This window comes from Sceloporus undulatus, chromosome 7 (assembly GCF_019175285.1).
Source record: "Sceloporus undulatus isolate JIND9_A2432 ecotype Alabama chromosome 7, SceUnd_v1.1, whole genome shotgun sequence".
Taxonomy (NCBI): Eukaryota; Metazoa; Chordata; class Lepidosauria; order Squamata; family Phrynosomatidae; genus Sceloporus; species Sceloporus undulatus.
The window spans coordinates 19,368,894-19,388,845 of record NC_056528.1 but is presented as its reverse complement, the minus strand read 5'-3'; the positions used below and the strand labels follow the sequence as shown (position 1 = coordinate 19,388,845).

The 19,952-nt window shown below is 43.0% G+C and overlaps 3 protein-coding genes across 4 annotated transcripts in view; 1 reads left to right on the top strand and 2 right to left on the bottom strand.

Annotated features, from left to right (window-relative positions):
• MRPS2 (mitochondrial ribosomal protein S2) overlaps window positions 1–722 on the bottom strand; it is a 14,106-nt gene extending 13,384 nt beyond the window's left edge. Inside the window, exon 1 of the mRNA XM_042478280.1 lies at window positions 663–722. Coding sequence (XP_042334214.1) covers window positions 663–690 — 28 coding nt within the window. The 5' untranslated portion in view covers window positions 691–722. The remainder of the gene's footprint in view (window positions 1–662) is intronic.
• Window positions 723–1,611: 889 nt separating this feature from the next.
• C7H9orf116 (chromosome 7 C9orf116 homolog) lies at window positions 1,612–5,208 on the top strand. The gene is made up of 3 exons (XM_042479562.1): window positions 1,612–2,612; window positions 3,504–3,582; window positions 4,745–5,208. Exons 1-3 carry the CDS (start codon window positions 2,101–2,103, stop codon window positions 4,931–4,933), a joined length of 780 nt encoding a protein of 259 aa, XP_042335496.1. The 5' UTR covers window positions 1,612–2,100; the 3' UTR covers window positions 4,934–5,208.
• A 197-nt stretch (window positions 5,209–5,405) lies between these two features.
• Window positions 5,406–13,454, bottom strand: PPP1R26 (protein phosphatase 1 regulatory subunit 26). Of its 2 annotated transcripts, none has more exons than XM_042479726.1 (2): window positions 13,116–13,454; window positions 5,406–11,214 (listed from the first exon to the last, which is right to left on the bottom strand). In XM_042479726.1, exon 2 carries the CDS (start codon window positions 11,158–11,160, stop codon window positions 7,516–7,518), a length of 3,645 nt encoding a protein of 1,214 aa, XP_042335660.1. In that variant the 5' UTR covers window positions 11,161–11,214; window positions 13,116–13,454; the 3' UTR covers window positions 5,406–7,515. The 2 variants fall into 2 exon arrangements, with proteins under 2 accessions (XP_042335660.1, XP_042335661.1); XM_042479727.1 differs by having other exon boundaries at window positions 5,406–11,210.
• Between the last annotated feature and the right edge of the window lie 6,498 nt (window positions 13,455–19,952).

Below are 19,952 nucleotides of genomic sequence, written 5' to 3'. Positions count from 1 at the left end.
AATAGAATATTTGCCCATAGGGAAACATTGGGAATTACTTGCCCATAGAGAATAATAATAGAATATTTGCCCATAGGGAAACATTGGGAATTACTTGCCTATAGAGAATAATAATAGAATATTTGCCCATAGGGAAACATTGCCCATAGGGAACCATAGGAGAATACTTTCCCATAAGGAAACATTGGGAATTACTTGCCCATAGAGAATAATAATAGAATATTTGCCCATAGGGAAACATTGCCCATAGGGAACCATAGGAGAATACTTGCCCATAAGGAAACATTGGGAATTACTTGCCCATAGAGAATAATAGGAGAATATTTGCCCATTGGGAAACATTGGGAATTACTTGCGCATAGAGAAACATAGGAGAATACATGACCATACAGAATATAGAAGCTGGGTTTCTAAAACATTAAACACCAAGAAAGGAATCCATAAGTGATTTTCTATAGGCAAGTATTCTCCTATGTTTCCCTATGGGCAAGGACTGTCATTTGTTTCAGTAGGTCGCACTTGCAGGCACACAGCACTTTTGCAAACTCCAGAGTCCTGGGTTTGTCATCATGCAAACCAGCCTTCTCCCAGTCCTCCCTTTGCAAAGAAAGGAGGCTCCATACAGGTCCCTAGGCCATCCCTGGGGCTTCTGCTCTGCTTACCTGCCCTCCAAAGCCCTGCAGCCGCCATGCTGCCTCTACCAAAAGGAAGGGGAAAAAGAAACTATCCGTCGCAGCGCCCTCTGCTGTTCCCTCCAAGTACTGCAGCTGCTGGAAAAGGCGGTAGTAACGCCTTTGTCCGCCAGAGGGCGCGCTGCAGATTTTTCTATTACTTTTGTAATAGGACACTATAAATAATAGCAGAAGTCATTCAGGAGCTGCAACAGTTAATAAGGAAGGTCAAAGATGAAAGTGCAAAGGCAGGTCTGATGCTGAACATAAAGAAAACAACAAATAATGACCACAGAGGAAATGCACAGATTCAATCTAGACAAGGAGGAAATTGAGATACTGTAGTTAAAGAATCCCCACATCTAGGGTCAAGCATTGACCAGAATGGAGACTGCAGTCAAGAAATAAGAAGAAGGCTAAGAATGGGAAGGGCAGCTAGGAAAGAACTGGAAAAGATACTGAAGAGCAAAGGCATGTAACTGAGCACTAAAGTCAGAATCATCCAGGCCATTGTATTCACCACCATCCACAAACCAGATGGATAGACTCGATCAGGGCATTATGGGCAAGGGCTTGTAGGATTTGGGCAGGGCAATGGAGGATAGGGATTCTTGGAGATGTCTCATTCATGGGATCACCATGAGTTGGAACCGACTCGAGGGCACCTGACAACAAAAACAATTTCTTTTGTTTGTCAGGAATGATGGGTGTTGCAGTAGACCCACCCACCTAGGCAGGCTTCATCTCTGCTGCAGATTTAAGGCATCTGGACACTGCTTTAATTGCTCTGGCTCCATACTATTGGATTCTGGGCTTTGCAGTTTGGCTGAGTTCTTTATTTTAGCTGTTTTGTTCAAGCTGGTTGTTGTTGTTTTGTCTGCCTTCAGTTCGTTTCTGACTTATGACACCGCTTTAAGTGCTACAGTTCCATCCTATAGAATCCCAGGGATCTGTAGTTTTACAAGGATTTTTTAGCCATCTCTGCCACAGTGCGCTGATGCTTCACCAAACTACAAATCATTTTGTGGTGCTTGTGCTCCTTTTGTGGTTAGGACACCTGAGCACCCTGGGTTGGTTCAATAAAAATATATCTGTCTTGTGGATTTTGGGTGCTATTGTATTTGCCACATGGCCAACTCGGCTAGCCGGGCCCAATAAAGGTATCCCTGCTTTGTGGATTTGGGGTGTTATTGTACTTTGCCACATGGCCAACCTATGTTTCCAGTAATGCAGATGTCCTATGGCTTTGCATCTTAGAGTGATGGTTCCTTTAAGAGGATCTGTTGTTATAACAAACTGGTTTCCTAGCAACAGAAATGCATTGTTTCTACCCAACAGCCAATCGCCATTCTCCTGATTGGCACTTTCATCTCCGTCCAGTTCATCCCTGGATCCTTCCTCCAGGGCAGGCAGAAAAGAGGTCTCCATCATGTCCCTCCTTTCGAACCCACAACCCCTGGCTGCTCTTCCAAAGAAAGATGTTCCCATGATGTCCCAGGAAGACCCTCTTTCGCACCCACAACCACTGGCTGCTCTTCCAAAGAAAGAAGATGTCCCTATGATGTCTCAGGAAGATCCTCTTTCGCACCCACAACCGCTGGCTGCTCTTCCAAAGAAAGAAGATGCTCCCATCATGGCCCAGGAAGAACCTCTTTCGAACCCACAACCACTGGATGCTATTCCAAAGAATGAAGGTGTCTCCATCATGGCTGCGGAAGAACCTCTTTCGAACCCACAACCACTGGCTGCTCTTCCAAAAAAAGAAGATGCCCCCATCATGGCCCAGGAAAAAGCTGTTTCGAACCCACAACCGCCGCTGGCTGCCCTTCCAAAGAAAGAAGATGGGATCCAGGCAGGCCAAGAGATGACCAGCGACTACTACCGAGTTGATCCAAATTTACCCTCTCGCTTCAACCATCCAGAATGGTTTCGGGGTTACAGGTGAACACATTGCACCTCTTCTGTGACGATTATTTATTGATGATGATTATTCTGGGATTTTTTTATATTGGGGGATTCTGGGTGTGATATTCCACCCTGCAGATTTTGATGCACTTCCATTACCTTTCTCTGAGGTGATGGGTGTTGTGGTACACCCAGCTGCCTAGGCTGCATTTGCACTGCAGAATGGAGGAATATGGACAAACACATGATGGCTGGGGGGGATACTGGGAGTGATAGTCCACCCTGCAGATTTTGATGTGTTCCCATTCCCTTTGTCTGGGATGATGCCTTTTCATTCCCTTTGAGCTTTTGCAAACTCTTGGGTCACCATAGGGAAGGTATAGAAACACACAGTCAGATGCCAGTTTCTTCCTCTGAGGCTGAGAGAGTGTGACTTGCATAAGGTCACCCAGTTGGGTTTCCATGGCTCAGCCTTGAATGGGTCCAGTAGATTAAAAAGCCCTGGACTTTTGTGCATCAGAATGAAGTGTACAGTATAAGATATTGGTTTCCTTAATACTCTCTTGTGGGACCGGTGTCCCAAAGAATAAAAATGTGACCCACATCATTGTTAGAAGAGCCAGTGTAGTGCAGTGGTTTGAGAGCTGGACTATGACTCTGGAGACCAGGGTTCGAATCTTGCCTTGGCCATGAAAACTCACTGAGTCAACTTGCGCCTCAGAGGATGGCAACGGCAAACCCTCTCTGAAGAAACCTGCCAAGAAAATGCCATGATAGGGTCGCCTTAGGGTTGCTGTAAATCGAAAATGATGAAGGCACACCACCATGACAACATTACTAGTTTATGATGGATAGACTGTGGCTGTAATAGGGAGGGAGGAAGAATTTTACGTTCTGATTAAATAAATTTGAATTTTTCTCTTTCAGAATGAAAGAGCGCAACCCATTGTTCAGGACAACCAACATGGACTATGGTGGAAAACCACCCACCGTACATGAGATGCCGGTAGGTAAAGAGATCAGAGTACCTTAATATGATCAACCCGTTTAATCACCGCTTGACAAACTCTCCAAAGGGCCCCAGATTTATTCCTGGCTTCTTTTCGTGTTTACTTTGTTAACTAACACTAAGCCAGAGTTCTCCAGATTGGATGCAACAGGGAAAACTGGCTTAATGTTAGTTAACAAAGTAAACACGAAAAGAAGCCAGGAATAAATCTGGGGCTCTTTGGAGAGTTTGTCAAGCGGCGATTGACCCTGGCTCCAGTGGCTCCGATCTTACCTCTCGGGCAGGTTCCAGACGGTGAGGCTGGGGGACAGTTGCTCTTCTAGAAAAGAGCTGACATCTGGCGTCCCTCAAGGCGCCATTCTGTCCCCCATGCTATTTAATATTTACATGAAACCACTGGGAGAGATCATCCGGAGACATGGGGCGTGGGGTTATCAGTACACTGATGACACCCAAATATGCTTCTCTGTGCCCCCAACTGCTAGTGACTAAGGATGACTTCTCCCTTCTGAATCCCTGCCTTGAGTCACTAATGGGCTGGATGAGGAAAAACAAACAAAGAATTTGTTTGAAATACCATCATCCAAACATGTTTCGACTTCCCTGAAGGCATTTAGTATAGCTGCCCCCAGACTTTGGCATGGACTCTCAGAGGAGATCTGCCTTATTACATCTCTAGAAACCTTTAAGAAGGCGGTAAAGACAGAACTCTTTCGCCGTGCTTATCCTCCTGACCTCCTATGAACATCATTAGTATGGAACGAGGCCAGCTGACCCCTTGATTGATGGATGCTACTGTTTTTAGACTCTGATGTTTTTTATGTTTTTATTTTATTGTGGTTTTAATGCTGTTGTAATTTTAACTTTGTGATTTTAACCTTGTTGTGATCCCGCTTCGATCCATGGGGAGAGGCGGGAAGACAGAAATAAAAATTATTATTATTATTATTAATGCAAGCCAAGATTTTTTCAATAACTACTCTTTGAGGGAGCAATGGCTTCATTTTGTCCTCCCTCCCATTGCTACAACTCTCTTACAGCATGAGAAATGTACAGTCAAGCTCTCTGTAGCCATGATCAGGCCCCAGGCTCAGGCCACAAGGTTCTGGGTCAGCACCAGATAGCTAACACTAACCTCCTTGCTTTTTCTCCTTAACAGACCTCCTTCCACGTCAGTCCGCATACCTTCACAGACACTCGCCTAAAGTTTGGCAAGTATATAAACCATGGCATGAACACAGCCCTAGAGAAGAGTTATGTGACCGGTCCAGATAACCGCATCACTGCCTTTGATACTTTTGACTTCCATCCCAGTTACAGAACTGGGGGACCATCTTTTTGTGAATAGCAGGCCCTGGTGCTCACAAAACTTTCTGCCAACTTGTTCCCAAGTGATAAAATAATACTGCTGCCAATATATATATGTATTTATTTGCCATGTTCATTCCTTTCTGAATATTTATTGGTATGATGTTTATTGTATACTTATGTGCTCCAGAGTCATTCTGAAATCTTCTTGTAAACTTCCAGGAGGCCGCTCTGGAGTAAGTGGTTCATGGTTTGTATTCTGGAGGAGCAGCTATGTTTGCAAAAATAAAATAAAACATAGTTGTGTTAAAGACAACCGTGTAACAATATGTGTGTGTATCTGTCTTCACGTTGCCCATTGATTTATGCTGACCATGTGAATTTCCAAGGGTTTTCTAAGCCAAGAAATACTCAAAGGTGATCAAGCATCCTAAGATGGTGAACACAACTGCTCTGAAAAAAGATCTGCACACACAAAAGACGCAACATAAAAACCCATTTTGGCTTCACGGTTTATAATCTGAACCTGGTTTATTAAATCTTATAAATGTATGAATGTACACTATTTCTTATGTACAAAAAAACACAAAACAAGACCCTAACACCAAACTTTAATTTAAAAAGTGCTTCTTCAATCAGACAGCATTTTGAATGTCAAAAGTTATTATTGTGATTATTGTAACTCAACAGAAAAAGAATTATTTCGAAGGGGTTTGATGTATGGTCAGCCCTCCCTCCGTCGCACGAGGGCATTCCCTGTAGTCTTTAAACATTCAGGTTCTTTTAATGAGGGTTTAAATGAAAGGAATGTCTGACCAAGGCTATACAGAGAAGGGACAGACTAATAGGATATTCATGGGATATTTTAATCTCTGAAAGGGAGAATTTAGATAAAGAAAATGCTACTTGAAACAAAACAAGCTGAGCCTCAATTCTGAACCAAGGCTGCTCTTTTGATCGGACATTGCCCTTCTGGAAATAATGTCAGGGTGTATCCACCAGAATTAAATCAGTTTGACATCACTTCAACTGCCATGACTCTATGCTACAGAATCCTGGGATTTGTAGTTTGGTGAGGCACCACAGCTCTTTGACAGACCAGGCTGAATACCTCACCAAACTACAAATCCCGGGATTCTGTGGGCTAGTCATGTCAGTTAGAGGTGTCAAACTGCCTTAATTGTGCAGTGTGGATACACCCTCAGATCACTTTCTCTGGAAAAAGGATGCGCTTCCAAGTCATGCTTCTAAGAGCATTTCTGAAATGCCCCCTGTCTCAATTTATTCAACCCGCACTGCAAACTGCAATGCTTCTTCTCATTCGGATCCAGAAGAAACTCCCAAAAGCTTCAAATGGCAAATGAAGGGAGATAGCAATAATGACTCAACTTCAACTGTTCCAAAAGGAGGAGTTTCAAGATCTACGCAGAGCCCTGCATGGCCCAACTATCCAACTTAAAATGATGGCAACCTCCCCATGGGTCATTGCCGTGTGTGAGACTACTGCAATAACTGGACAGTGCAGGTTTTGAAGGCTGTTCATGTGCTCAGGAGTGTGTGCCCTCATCTCTCTGGAATGAGGTGAATTAACTATGGCCTATGCCATAAAGTCAAGTGTGGTCTTTTGCAGCAGGGGCCTTTTGAAGCTCACCCCAAAGGCATTGCTCCAACCGCCATTTATTTATATATTGCCCGCAAAGTCCATGTTTGCTCCCAGAAATTTCCAGGAGTGGCAATTTTGCAATAGCTCCGCTCCTCCCCAAGCATAGATATCTGGTCTCTTCCTGTTTCATTTTCAATATTTATTTGTTCCTTGTAATTTTAGGGCAGGTGTAATCCTAGAACCTGCCTATCCCTGCCATAAATAAATAGCAAGGGAGGATAGGACAAAAGAGAAGAAGACGGAGAAGAGGAGGTCTCACATCTGCTTCTGTTTTATGATATGCCAAAGAGTGTACTCCTGTAATTTACTCATTTAAATCACTTCCACCTTTTTTGCAAGACTCTTTGTGACTGACTGATTTTGTGTTAATGTTTTATGTCTAGGTGCGTCATCGTTTCAATCATCACAGACCACGGTTATGTTAATCATCTTGTACAATAAACACAACGGCTACAAAACTCTGCAGTTAGACATGGCCTATAAACTGTTATTAAAAAAGAAATCCCTAAAGCACTTTTTAAACAATGGGGAAAAAAATCTTGCCATCAATGCAAAAAACCCCAAAACATATACTGTAACTGGAGACACATTTCTTCACATTGGTATATTCCACAGTTCCCTTTCTGTTTCAAGTGCTCTGGAGACACTGGGCCTCTTTACAAGCATCATTTTTTTCCCTGGCACAAAGATTCATCTCCATGACAGATGAAAGCACCTGCCTTTTATAAGCACAAACTTTGTCCCATGGGTAAATGATCGAAAACTGCTGTGAAGACAAATTGCTCTATCCTTGTACACAAGGATGGCACCAGAAAAATCATGTTTGCACCTATTTCCATATGCTGTCCAAACCACCTCTACCCCCTAAAGAAACCCTTCTTCCGACATGGAGATTCATCATGATGCCAGGAAAGTTAACTTATGATGCAGAAGTACTTACAAACTGGAGGCATTGCTTTCTACTCAACATGTGTACACTGCATGACAGGTACCTCTGTAACCTCTGCAGAAACTCCCTCTGAAACCTTTGGGGTTTGTTCTTCAGAGGCCCTATCTTGTTTTATCAATGACTTCTCTCTTGGTGGCAAGTTAGAAGTGCTGCTGGTGATGTTCCCTTCTTCATGACCAGTGTTGTGTTCTTCCCCTTTCCTGCTGGGGATCTCAACATGCAATAGTCCTGCACTGACTCTGACCCCTAGTCTTGTATTTTGCCTACTGGGCTCCTGCAAATGAGACCCTTGGTTGGCAACCAAGCTGAAGCAGGCTTTTTGGTCTCCTAAAACTGTACCTTTTGCTACAATATCAAGGGATGTGGCAACCTGCATTTTCCCACTGCTTTCTGATATGCACGGATGCAACCTTTTTGCAGTGTCCCTTGTAGGTAAATCTGCCTCTCTCATTTCTGCCTCGCTCTTGGAACCTAGGGCTCCTCTTTTCAGAGTCATTTCACACCGCTCACCGGGAAAATTTGGCACTGAAACACCCGCCTGCCTTTTGAACAAGAATACTTCTGTGCTCTGTCTCTTCCCCAAAAGCACAGGCTTCTTCTTGTTCCGAGTACTTTTTAGGCCTGCAATAAAATTACTGGAAATTTTGAATTCATATGAGTTTTTGTGTTTGAACAGAGACAAAGGCTTCAAGCAATTTGGCACTTTAAGGTTCCTGGCTTTGTCCTTCCCGGGTGGTAGGTTTCTTTGGTTCAGTTTACCATCAAATATAACCTTTCTTTCTTCTGCAGTTCTTTTTAGAGGTAAACCAGGATGCTCAGACAGCACAATTCCTTGGTTTTCCTGTGAGTTCGCCACAGTGCAACGGCACAGATCTTCTGTATATGATGTTGCTTGCTCACTATTATGAGAAGCACTTCCTGCAGTCTCTTTTTCAGGTCTCAAAGAATGCTGCAAGTTGATCATTGGTGGACCTTCTTTCTTTGCTTTTTTCCTCTGTTTTGAGAGGGCATTGCTTTGACCCTGGAACTGCTGGCACTTTGCTTTAGATAGAGTAGTAACTCCTAGATTCTCAACAATTCCATTGGAGACTGGAATCACTGTACTAATTGTGGAGTCTTTTGATTTCTCTGCTAAAAACCTCCGAATTTCTTGCTCAATGCTGTCATCACTGTCAATAGAACTGCTGTCGTCTGTCAAGGAGGTGGCAGTCCAAAGATTCTGATTGTTTTTTGATGTCTCCTGGATGTCTGGGCCAGAACTTGGCTTGGTCTGGCATTCTTTTTTAAATTCAAACTGTACAATTTTTTCACCTTTTAGCTTCCCCTTGACAACGTTCTGAGTCTCTGTATTTTCCACTTTAATATCTCTTTGGGAATTCATAAGGCAACTTTTTAGCAAGGTGGGTTTTTTGGATTTACAGTCTTTTTCTTTCTCCTCAAGAACATGCATTTCTGAGTCACCAAACCGGACTTTCTTCTTGCACTGAGCTCTTTGGTCTTTGGATTTTTTCTTCAGCTTCCGCTTAGACCTCAAAAGCTCTTTGATAGCTGTATCCAGATCCTCATCACTGTCCAAAGAACTGCTCTTGTCATCTACCCCACATTTTTGGGGCCTCTGTGTTGCATTTTTTCCAAAACCAAGAAACCTTTGTGGTGGAGGGTTTGCAAAATCCACAAAACTGTGAGTGGTCAGAGTATCTTGTGGGCACCTAGCCACCCTTCCAGCTACTCTATTTTGTGGTATTGTGAAATCATCTTCTGCTTGGGATGCAGAGGTTTTTGAATGGTTATTACCCACAGAGCAATAACCCATCTCTGACAGTCTCTGCTGTGTGCTCTTGGTTCCTGTGACTATTCTGCTCTCTCCCTTAAGTTTCCTTTTATGACTTAGTGAGTGTTTTAATGGTTTAGGGGATGTATGCTTGAGGCTCTGGATCTGCTCAGCAGGTTGCCCTGAGGAGGGAGGAATTTGGACAGAATGCAAGGCCACTTTGGATTTTGTTATCAAGTGTTCTGTCTGTGCTTTGACAGCCAAAAAAGCTCTTATCTCCTGTTCAATGCTGTCATCACTGTCCACAGTACTACTGTCACTCTCATGTTGAGAAGCTGATGTATTGTGGGAATAGAAGACAGGGTTGGTCGTGAATGATCGGCTGTCGCTTCCTACAGGAGGAGGCAGGATGGTCTTGGAGATGTCCAAGATGGCTTCTGCGCACATCAGTTCAGCAGCAGAGTCTGCCCGACAAGAGGCCTGGAGTGTAACTGCACATGTGGCAACATTGCTTTCTGCAGGGGCCTCAATTGTGCCATTGTCCATACTATAATGGGTGCCACACATCCTCCTTAGTTCCTCTGGTTTTGAGGTGACCTGTTTCCTCTTGCTACTTAGAACTTTCTTAGGGACCTCTGGCAAGGCACTTTTTACTGAATGGATCACCAGATGTGCAGATAGATCTTCAAACCTGCTAGCCCTTAACTCTTCTTTTTCAAAAGGAACACAGGCAGTTTGGGAGTCTGCTGCTTTCCTGATTTTCTCAAGCTGGTAAAGCTGAATAGCCTCCTCGATACCATCATCACTACTTGAATCAGATATATCTTTGCTTTCATATCTTTGTTCTTCTCTGGCTTTCCAAAGCTTTTGCTTTTTCTCAGCTTCTCTGCTTTGTTCCAGGAAGAGGGCGTGAGCAGCCAAAGGTCTTTTAATCTGTGTCTGTCTTGTTTTGAAGCCTGCAGGCTCTTCATCAGTTTTTGACTTCAAACACTGAGGAGTGCTGGTGTCTTGTAGATCAGGATGTCGTCTTAAGAAGAGTGCCTTGTCCCCTCGCTTTTGGGAACTTGGGCTCACTCTGTTAGTACCTTCTTTCTGACTCCTGATGGCCAACTTCTCTTGGGTCTCCTTCTGATCCAGTCGCTTATTCGCCCCAGCTGTAGCCTCCTTTCTTGCCTGCTGCTTCTTCTCATTTAAGAACTGTTCTATCTCCGCTTTTATACTCTGCTCAAAAGAATCATCACTACTCACGCTGCAAGGAGAGGCTGCCCACTGGACGTCGTCGTCGTCTCCCAAGCCATCAGGAGCAAGGTGTTGCTGTACCACATTGGCCTTAACATTTGCAGGGAATACAGTGGCAGCTGGGCCAGGCCATGGACATTCACGATGGACCTGTTTCTCTCCATCCAAACCCCTGGCATTGCTTGGCAATGGCTGAACGTTCTGGCCTTTGTTTTTCAGGTACTCTTGAATGGCTTCCTCTATATCTCTATCAACTGAATCATCGCTGTCAGAGTGCAACAAGAGGGGCCCAAATTCTGAACTCTCTTCCACTTCCATACCATCAGAGTCGGCCGGACAGTCATGCTCAGGGTATGAAACGCACTCCTGGAGTACTCTCCCGCTTCGTCGGAGTTTGTGGCCTCGGCCTTTCGCTCCTTTTTGTTTTTTCTGCATAATGCAGCCATATTCGCTGCCGCTGTGCAAAGACGACTCGTCGCTTTGCAGGTTGTTGATGATCACCTGGACTTTGGCGCTCACAGTCGATCTGGCAATGTCGTCTTCAGACTCGGAGAAGCAGACGGGATATCTGCAGCTCCTGGACTGGGCAAACGGCTCCCACTTCCGCTGAAGGGCCACCAAAGTGGAGGTGTTCATGAGAAACATCCTAGCAGCTTGTCATAGAAATGTACAGCTTGTCAGAGAAACGGCCCTTCCTTCCTGAGAGAAGAAAAGAAATACATATATTAGTGTATACTGTTTTTCTATTACACAGAAGCAGCAGGAAGAACTTCACGAATCTTCTCCCACATTGTGTTTTATCCTATCATCATTTAAAGTTAAAACTGTAAGCACCGACTAAAGTTGCCAACCAATACCTTTTTATTAAGAAACTTGGTCACAACTAACTAATAATTACATTAAACAAACAAATTAGAGTTGTAGAGAACTCTATTATTACCTCAGGCTTACAATCTAAAAGACACGACACAAAAGGAGAAGGGAGTGGTTCTAATAGAGAACTCTGTATAGTTCTATTTACAATTCTATATAGAACTCTATAGTGTTCTATTTATTTGTAACCCAACCTGAGCGAGTCCCATTTGTGCAAGAATAACAGGTTGCTTATCAAATAAAGGAGTAAATTAAATCCTATAACCTTCCCAATGAAGGGTCTATGAAATACAATTAAGAAAAGAAATGCAAATTGATATATATATAGCAGAGATGGGTAATACTCATGTGAATCTTCAATAGTGTAAATGGCAATATATACATTTACAGATGCACTTGGGTCAGAAAATCTAACATGGTCAGGGTTTGTTAGAAAATACAGCAAGACAATGCATATACATTACCTTAGTATTACTATTCTATACTATGGCCCCATACAGACAGGTCAAAATAAAGCTGCTTTGGGTCACTTTGGAGGTATGCTCTTTAAATGATGCATGTGTACTAAGAGGCTGGAAGCCGCATCAAAGCCACGATCCAGTGCTAAGGACCGCAGCTTCTGGACTCTTAGGAGGCATGCATCATTTAAAGAGCATACCTCCAAAGTGACCCAAAGCAGCTTTATTTTGGCCTGTCTGTATGGGACCTATATTACAGCACTTTTGAGACTATCTGAGAGAAAGAAGTTGATAGCATACAACTGAGTCACTCTCTCTCAGCCTCAGAGGAAGGCCATGGCATTATCACTTAGCTATGGTCTTCCTCACTATATTAAGGTGTATTTATATATAAATAACACCAAGGAGAACCAGCGTGGTTTGAGTAATAAACTACAATTCTAGAGACCAGAGTTCAAATTCCTGCTTATTACGTTCATTTATATTATTATATTATTTATTTATGTGGTTATATTTATGTTATTGCTATTATTACTATATTTACATGCTGTTGTTATTGCTATCATTCTATTTATATTATTCTATTATTTATGTTACTGCAATTATTATTACATTTGTTTAAATGTTGTTGTTATTCCTATCATTCTATTTATTTACATTATTCTATTTATTTATGTTATGGCTATTATTATTACATTTGTTTACAGGCTGTTGTTATTGCTATCATTCTATTTATTTATATTGTTGCTGTTATTATTATATATAATAATATCTTTATTACGGCCAATTGGCCAGCACGTATTATTATATATGATTATTTATGTTATGGCTATTATTATTATTACATTTATTTACACGCTGTTGTGACTGCCGTCATTCTATTTATTTATATGGTGATATTTACTTATGTAGTTGCTATTAACATATTTATTTACATGCTGCTGTTGTTATGGCTATTATTCTATTTATGATTATATTTATGTGATTGCTATTATCATTATATTTATTTACATGCTGTTGTTACTGATATATATGTATGTATGTATGGATGGATATATATACTGTATATATACACACACACACACACACACACACCAAAATTGGGACTCAGAGGGGCTTCCAATTGAACAGAAGTGCCATTAAGAAAAGACAGACATGAGCTCCCCCCTCGCAGCCTGCCATGGCCATTATGGGGGGCCTCCTTCGCCCCAGCAGCCCCCCCTGAACCCCACTATCTCCCAGCAGCCCTGACCCAGGGCCATTGCTCACCCGCCAGGCCTCTCTACTGCGACTAGGCCGCGTTGCCCTGGCAACCGCCGGGGCCTACTGCGCCTCCGAAGCCTGCGTTGGTCACTCGAGCCAAGACTAGGGCTCCTCTTCCGTCCAGCCGGGAACCCCAGCCGAGGGACGGCGACGACTACAGGCGGACAGCTACTAGGCCCCGGCCGAGCAACCGCCTTCCTTGGCCGGAGGAGGGGCCTGTCTCGCCGCGGGAAGAAGAAGAGGGCGACGCCGCCGTCGCCGCCGCCTGGCCAAGGGCGGGACCCGGGAGGAAGCAGAAGCAGCAGCCACCGCCATGCTCCTCGGCCCCGAGGAAGGAAGGAAGGATGGTCCAACCAAGGAGGCAGGCCTCGGGGGTCCGCCCACCCGAAGGCCAGCTGCGATTAAGCAGCCTCTGCTCTTCCAAGCGCATATAGGATACAGAGAGAGAGAGAGAGATTATATATGTATATATGTATGTGTATATATATATATATATATATGACAGAGAGAGAGATTTTATATGTATATATATACATACATATATATATATAGAGAGAGAGAGAGAGAAAGCGAGAGAGAGAATATATATATGTGTGACAGAGAACATATATATATATATATATAGAATATATATATATGACAGAGAATATATATGAGAGAGAATATACATATATGTGTGTATGTATATATACAAATATGAGAGAATATATATATATATGACAGAATATATATGTATGTATGTACATATGTATATATATATATACTGTATAGAGCGAGAGAGAGAATGTATATATATGTGTGTCTGTATATATATATATAAATAAATAGAGTGAATATATATAAATATATATGTATGTATGACAGAGAATACATATATATGTGTGTGTATGTATATAAATATGAGAGAATATATATATATATATATATGTATGAGAGAGAATATATCTGTGTGTGCATACATACATGTATCTAGAGAGAGAATATACATATGTATATACACACACACACACATATATAGAATATATATGTGTGTGTATATATATATAGAGAGAATATATTCTGTATATATATATATATATATATACACATACATACATATACATAGAGTGAGATAATATGTGTGTGTATGTGTGTGTGCAAGTACAAGCTTTGTTGTATGTTGTATTGTACTCATACTCTTACATATATTATTTTTATGTTCTTTTATTTCACATTTGATGTAGCGTTTTCATATAGAGTCCTATTTAGCTTTCTGGTCTGTTGAGATGGCCCTTGGGCTAATCAATAAACATGGATTGTGATTGTCAAGAATATATATATATATATATATATATATATAGAGAGAGAGAGAGAGAGAGAGAGAGAGGGGGCGGGTGGGAGGGAGGGAGGGAGGGCATGGAGGGACTAAATGTCCCAGAATCCTCATCTGATGTTGGCTGGGGGAGTCTGGGAGTTGGAATCTCCTAAAGGAACTTTCCCTCAGTTGGGGTCTGAGGTCTTTGGGGGCTGATTAAACCCAAGACCTTTGGGAAGTTACTTTGTATGGAGGAGAGACTACTCCAGTGTTGGCTGGGGATTCTGGGCCTTGGAATCCCATAGAAGCATTTCCCCTGAGTTGAGGTCCGAGACCATTGGCTGCCAGTGCAGGAGAGAAGGCGTGAAAGGGAATACAGTGGGAGGGAACTTTGCCAGACCTTTTTCTCCCAAAGGAGGCAAATCTATTGCTTGGGTCCAATTATGTTTCCCCTTCTGCCTCTTTGAAAACACTTGTTGCTTCAGATGGTTTTTTCAGGAGTCTCTTCTTTCTGTCCGCTGGATAGGTCTCATCGCATGCTGGAGGGCAGAACATGTCAAGAGCAAAAGGAACCAAGTGCAGTGACATTCTCCAGGACCCAGTTCATCATCATTGGGATCTTGAAAAGTTCCCGCTTGGGAGAGCTCTGCAGATTCTGTAGAACCAAAAGTAAACAATTGGACAGTGCATGCCAACCTAGTCTAGAAATGGATTTGGAAACCATCTTTCTGACTTCCTGGGAAGCCTTATATTAAAAATGTTTGGTCCCGGTTAAGATTACCAGAGGCCATGTTGGGCTTTATTTTTAAAAGCCTCCACAGTCTAAATCCTTACTTTGCAGACCACAAAATTAGGTCCAGGTGGTTTACCAGCCCTCCAAAACTTTTATTCCTTTTGGGAAGGGTGCAGAATGCCATGGCCATTCTCTGAGACTGAGAGAACGTGACTTGACCAGGGTCGTCCCGTGGGTTTACATGGCCGAGCCAGCATTTGAACCCTGGTCTCATAGAATCATAGAGTTGGAAGAGACCCCAAGGGCCATCCAGTTCAACCCCCTGCCATACAGGAACTCTCAATCAAAGCATCCCCGACAGATGGCCATCAAGCCTCTGTTTAAAGACCAATGCGGAAACCACTGTGCCATGCTTTGTTGTTGTTAGCTGCCCTCGAGCCAGTTCCAACTCATGGTGACCCTGTGGATGAACCACTTCCAAGAATCCCTATCCTCCATTGCCCTGCCCAGATCCTGCAAGCCCTTGCCCAAAAGCCCCTTGATTGAGTCTATCCATCTGGTTTGTGGTCTTCCTCGCTTTCTTCTATCTTTCCTAGCATTATTGCTTTTTTCTAGTGATACGTACCTTCTCATGACGTGGCCAAAGTACGATAGTCTCAACTTAATCATCTTTGCTTCTTGGTCTGATCTGTTCAAGAACCCATTTGTCTTCTTGGCTGCCCATGGGATCCTAAGTACTCTTCCCCAGCACTGCATTTCAGATGAGTTGATTTTCTTTCTGTCTGCTTCCTTCACTGTCCAGCTCTCACATCCATACATGGAAATTAGGAATACAGTGGCCTGGACAATTCTGACTTTAGTGTTCAGTTGTATGTCTTTGCTCTTCAGTGTCTTTTCCAGTTCGTTCATAGCTGTCCTTCCCATTCCTAATCTTCTTCTTATTTCTTGACTGCACTCTCCATTCTGGTCAATGTTTGATCCTAGATATGGGAATTCTTTAGCATCAGACCTGCCTTTGCACTTTCACTTTGCACCTTCCTTATTAACTGTTCCAATTCCTGAATGTCTTCTGCTAATATTATGGTGTCATCCGCCATAAACTGGGAATGCCATGCTAGCAGCTGCCAAATTGGAATAGTTGGAGCTTATGGGATTCTGGAAGCGGTGTTCCCCAAAAAGGAACTTTTCTTAGCTTTGCCCTTGGATTGTTTGGTGAAGTGTCTGAAAACACTGAAGGCAAGTCTCCCCATTTCCTCATCTCTCTGACAGTTTTCCGAAATCTTCCTCTTGAGTTCTCAGACAGTTAATCAGGTTTTCTCCCTGCCATATTAAGAGAGGCGGAGGGGTGTGGGTTTGTAGTCAATAAATGCTGAAGAACAGCAATCTTATGCACACTTAACTAGTCCGATCTATGGCGACGTATTAGATTTCTGAGCCCAAGTATTCCCAATGGCAGGAAAATGGGTCTTGATGCTCAGCAGTGCTGACACAGCCTTCGACGCTTTGCAAGACGAAGTTAAACGAAATCAAAACCGTGCCACGGCTGACCTTGTGCTAATTCTCGTTTTACCCCTCAGTCTCTGTGCTCTTCATCTATAAAACTTGAGTATAAATTAGTTGCTTTCTTTCAAGTTTTTCTTTTTTTCCTTTCTAAAAAACCTCTTGGCCATGATTCTGTATACAGTACTTTATATATATTATATATGTAGCTAAGTCCTTGGAAATCCGCTCGGCCTCGGAAACTTAGTGGGTGGACCATGGGCAAGTCACACTTTCACAGCCTCAGAGGAAGGCCAAGGCAAACATATTACAGGGTTATCTGGGGTATGTGACTCACGCAAGGTCACCTTTCCATGGCTGTGGGAGAAATCGAACCCTGGTCTCCAGAGCTGTAGTCCAGTGTTCAAACCACTATATCCCACTAGCTCTCACATATGTTATGCACCTTCAACTCTATCATAGGGTTTTCTTGGCAAGATTTGTTTAGAGAGGGTTTACCATTGCCTTCCCCTGAGGCTGAGAAAGTGTGACTTGCACACAAGGTCACCCAGTATGTTTCATTGCCAAGCAGGGATTTGAACCCTGGTCTCTAGAGTCTTAGTGCAATGCTCAAATCACTATGCTTAAGTGTATTTTAAAATCGTTTGTGACTATGTGCTTTTAATAGAATTGACATTCATTTTTTTAAAATAACCTTTGTTAGTACTACATTTTAAGGCTAAACCTTTATTTTAAATTTTGTAAGCCAGCTTGAGTCCCTTGGCAGAGAAAGGAGGGCTATAAATTGAACGAATAGTAAATATAACTGGGACCTGAGGCAGCTTACAACATTTAAAACCAATACCAATAAAAGAATCTATAAGGTAAAGTAAAAGTATACACAGAAGTATTATGTAGAAATGAACGGTCTTGTTTTAGCTTGTCAGATTGTTTAATATTCTTCTTAATTTGTTCAAATTATTACTTATTTTGAGATTTTAAATTGGTTAAATTTGCATTTGTGTTTTGTTGCCCTGGGATCCACTGAGAGGAGGCGGGCGATAAATATTTTAGTACAATAAAAATAAATGAAACGTGCGCACTGATACACACACTAATGTATTTGGGAACATTGTCTATTCAGGCAAGAAGACCTCACTGCATATTTCCCCCCCTCTCTTTCAATTTGCAGTATTTCTTCTGGCCACTTGATGTCAGGCGTTTAACACCAGAAAGGAGCTGTGGCTTTCCGAAAGCTGCTATTGAGTGGGATTTAGACAACATGAAACAGCTTGCAAGGTTTGGTGAAAACCCAGGTGTTTGTGGCCAAACAGCATCAGAATGTGGTCAAGACGGCAAAAGTTTTAACTGCGGAAAAACACACAAATTAGGAGAGGCTTGAGCAGTCTGCTTTTGCCTACCAGCAAGGGCACTTTGAACTCAGTTTGCAGCAACTGAAAGTAAGATGAAGACAAAGGTGGAAGGTGGGAGGGAGAGATAGATACTGGGACATTTTAACATCAGCTAAACAAGTGGGAAGAGAGAGGATCAATCAGGACTGTCACTGCCAAATTCATACAGTTGGGGTGTGTGGAACTGATCTATATGTGTGTTCAGACACCAGTGCTGTTTGAACCAATGTGAATTGATATCAAGAGTATGACACCTCTTTTGGAAGATGAGGAGGCAGTCCTAGTAGGCACTCGATCTTTCATTTCCCACCCAGTACCATTTGGGTGCTTTCTGAGTCAGACTGCAGGAAACAGTGTTTGCACTGCGTACCTTCAAGTTGTTTCCAACTTATGGCAAACCTAGGTTGAATTTATCATGGGGCTTTCTTGGCAACAGTTCCACAGAGGAGGTTTGCCATTGCCTTCCCCTGAGGCTGAGAGAAGGTGACTTGCCCAAGGTCACCTGGTGTGGTTTCATGGCTGGGTGGGGAATCGAACCCTGGTCTCCAGCATTGCAGTCCAACCCTCAAACCACTATGCCACACTAAGAGACCAAAATTACTTGGTCTCTGTGTGTGTGAACCTTCAAGTCATCTGCTGATTTATGGTAACCCCATGAATTTCATAGGGCTTTCTTAGGCAAGGAATACTCAGAGGTGGGTTTTTGCAATTCCTCCCTTTGAAATATAGCCCACAGCACCTGGCATTTTCTGGTGGTCTCATCCAAGTACTCATCAGGACTGACCTTGCTTAGCATCCAAGATCAGACAGTATTTGGTGCCTCTAGGGTATGTACTCTCCCCAAAATTGGCCACAGAAGAGTGTTTTGGAAGGGCTGGTACAGATTTGTAGGTGCTCATATTAGGAACTTTCTGAGCTGTCCAGAGAATGTGACTTCATTGCTGTGTACCTTCAAGTCATTTCTGACTTATGGCGACCCTAAGTCAAACTATTACAGGGCTTTCCTGGCAAGATTTGTTCAGAGGGGGTTTGCCATTGCCCTCCTCTGAGGCTGAGAGAGTGGGCCTTGCCCAAGGTCATTCAGTGAGTTTCCATGGCTGAGCGATGATTCGAACCCTGGCCTTCCCTAAATCCTAGACCTAGTCCAGCACTCAAACCACTACAGGATTTATTCACAGTGCTATAGCTGGAGGCTGACTACCTCAAATAAAGCTGCTCTCAGAACCGATACCATCTCTTCTGGAGCAATTTGGTGGTCCACTTGCTTCCTCCATCAGTACTTCACAAAACGAGGAGTTGGAAAAGTTACTTTTCTGAACCACAGCCAGGGGATGGTAGTGGTGGCAGTTCCCTTGCACTGCAGCATGGTGAGCGGGGAGCTTTAACCTCCCTTTAAGTCTGCTGCTATTTTGATTTTTCTCTTCTTGCCTCCCCTGCAGCTGCTGACAGCATAAGGGAGACTGGGGGAAGAAAAAATCCTTTCTCACTGTTAATGTCACATTTTGTTTGGTCCTGAACTATGTCTCTTTGTTTCTCCTTGGCTGGTGCAGGGGCATGAATAATTGAATACCTAAATATTGCACTCAAGGTGGAGGCTGAGTTTCTCCGCACGCACAAGTCGGATGGTGAGCTTGGAGATAAAGCCTCATTCAGTCCGATGGAGGGCTCTTTGAGCATGTGCAGAGTGCTTTTCTAGAGGAATAACAACAACAACCTCTTAATGTTTCTGGATAGACCTTTCTCTTTATAATAGGTCAGCTTTTGGAAGAGAGGTAGGGAAGTTTGGTCTTTGGGGGGGCAATGGTCACCCTTTCCAAATCATCATCATCATCATCATCATCATCATCATCATCATCATCATCATCATCTCCCAAAATTGGGACCCAAAGCGGCATACAGTCTAAAAACACAGCTCCAAACACACG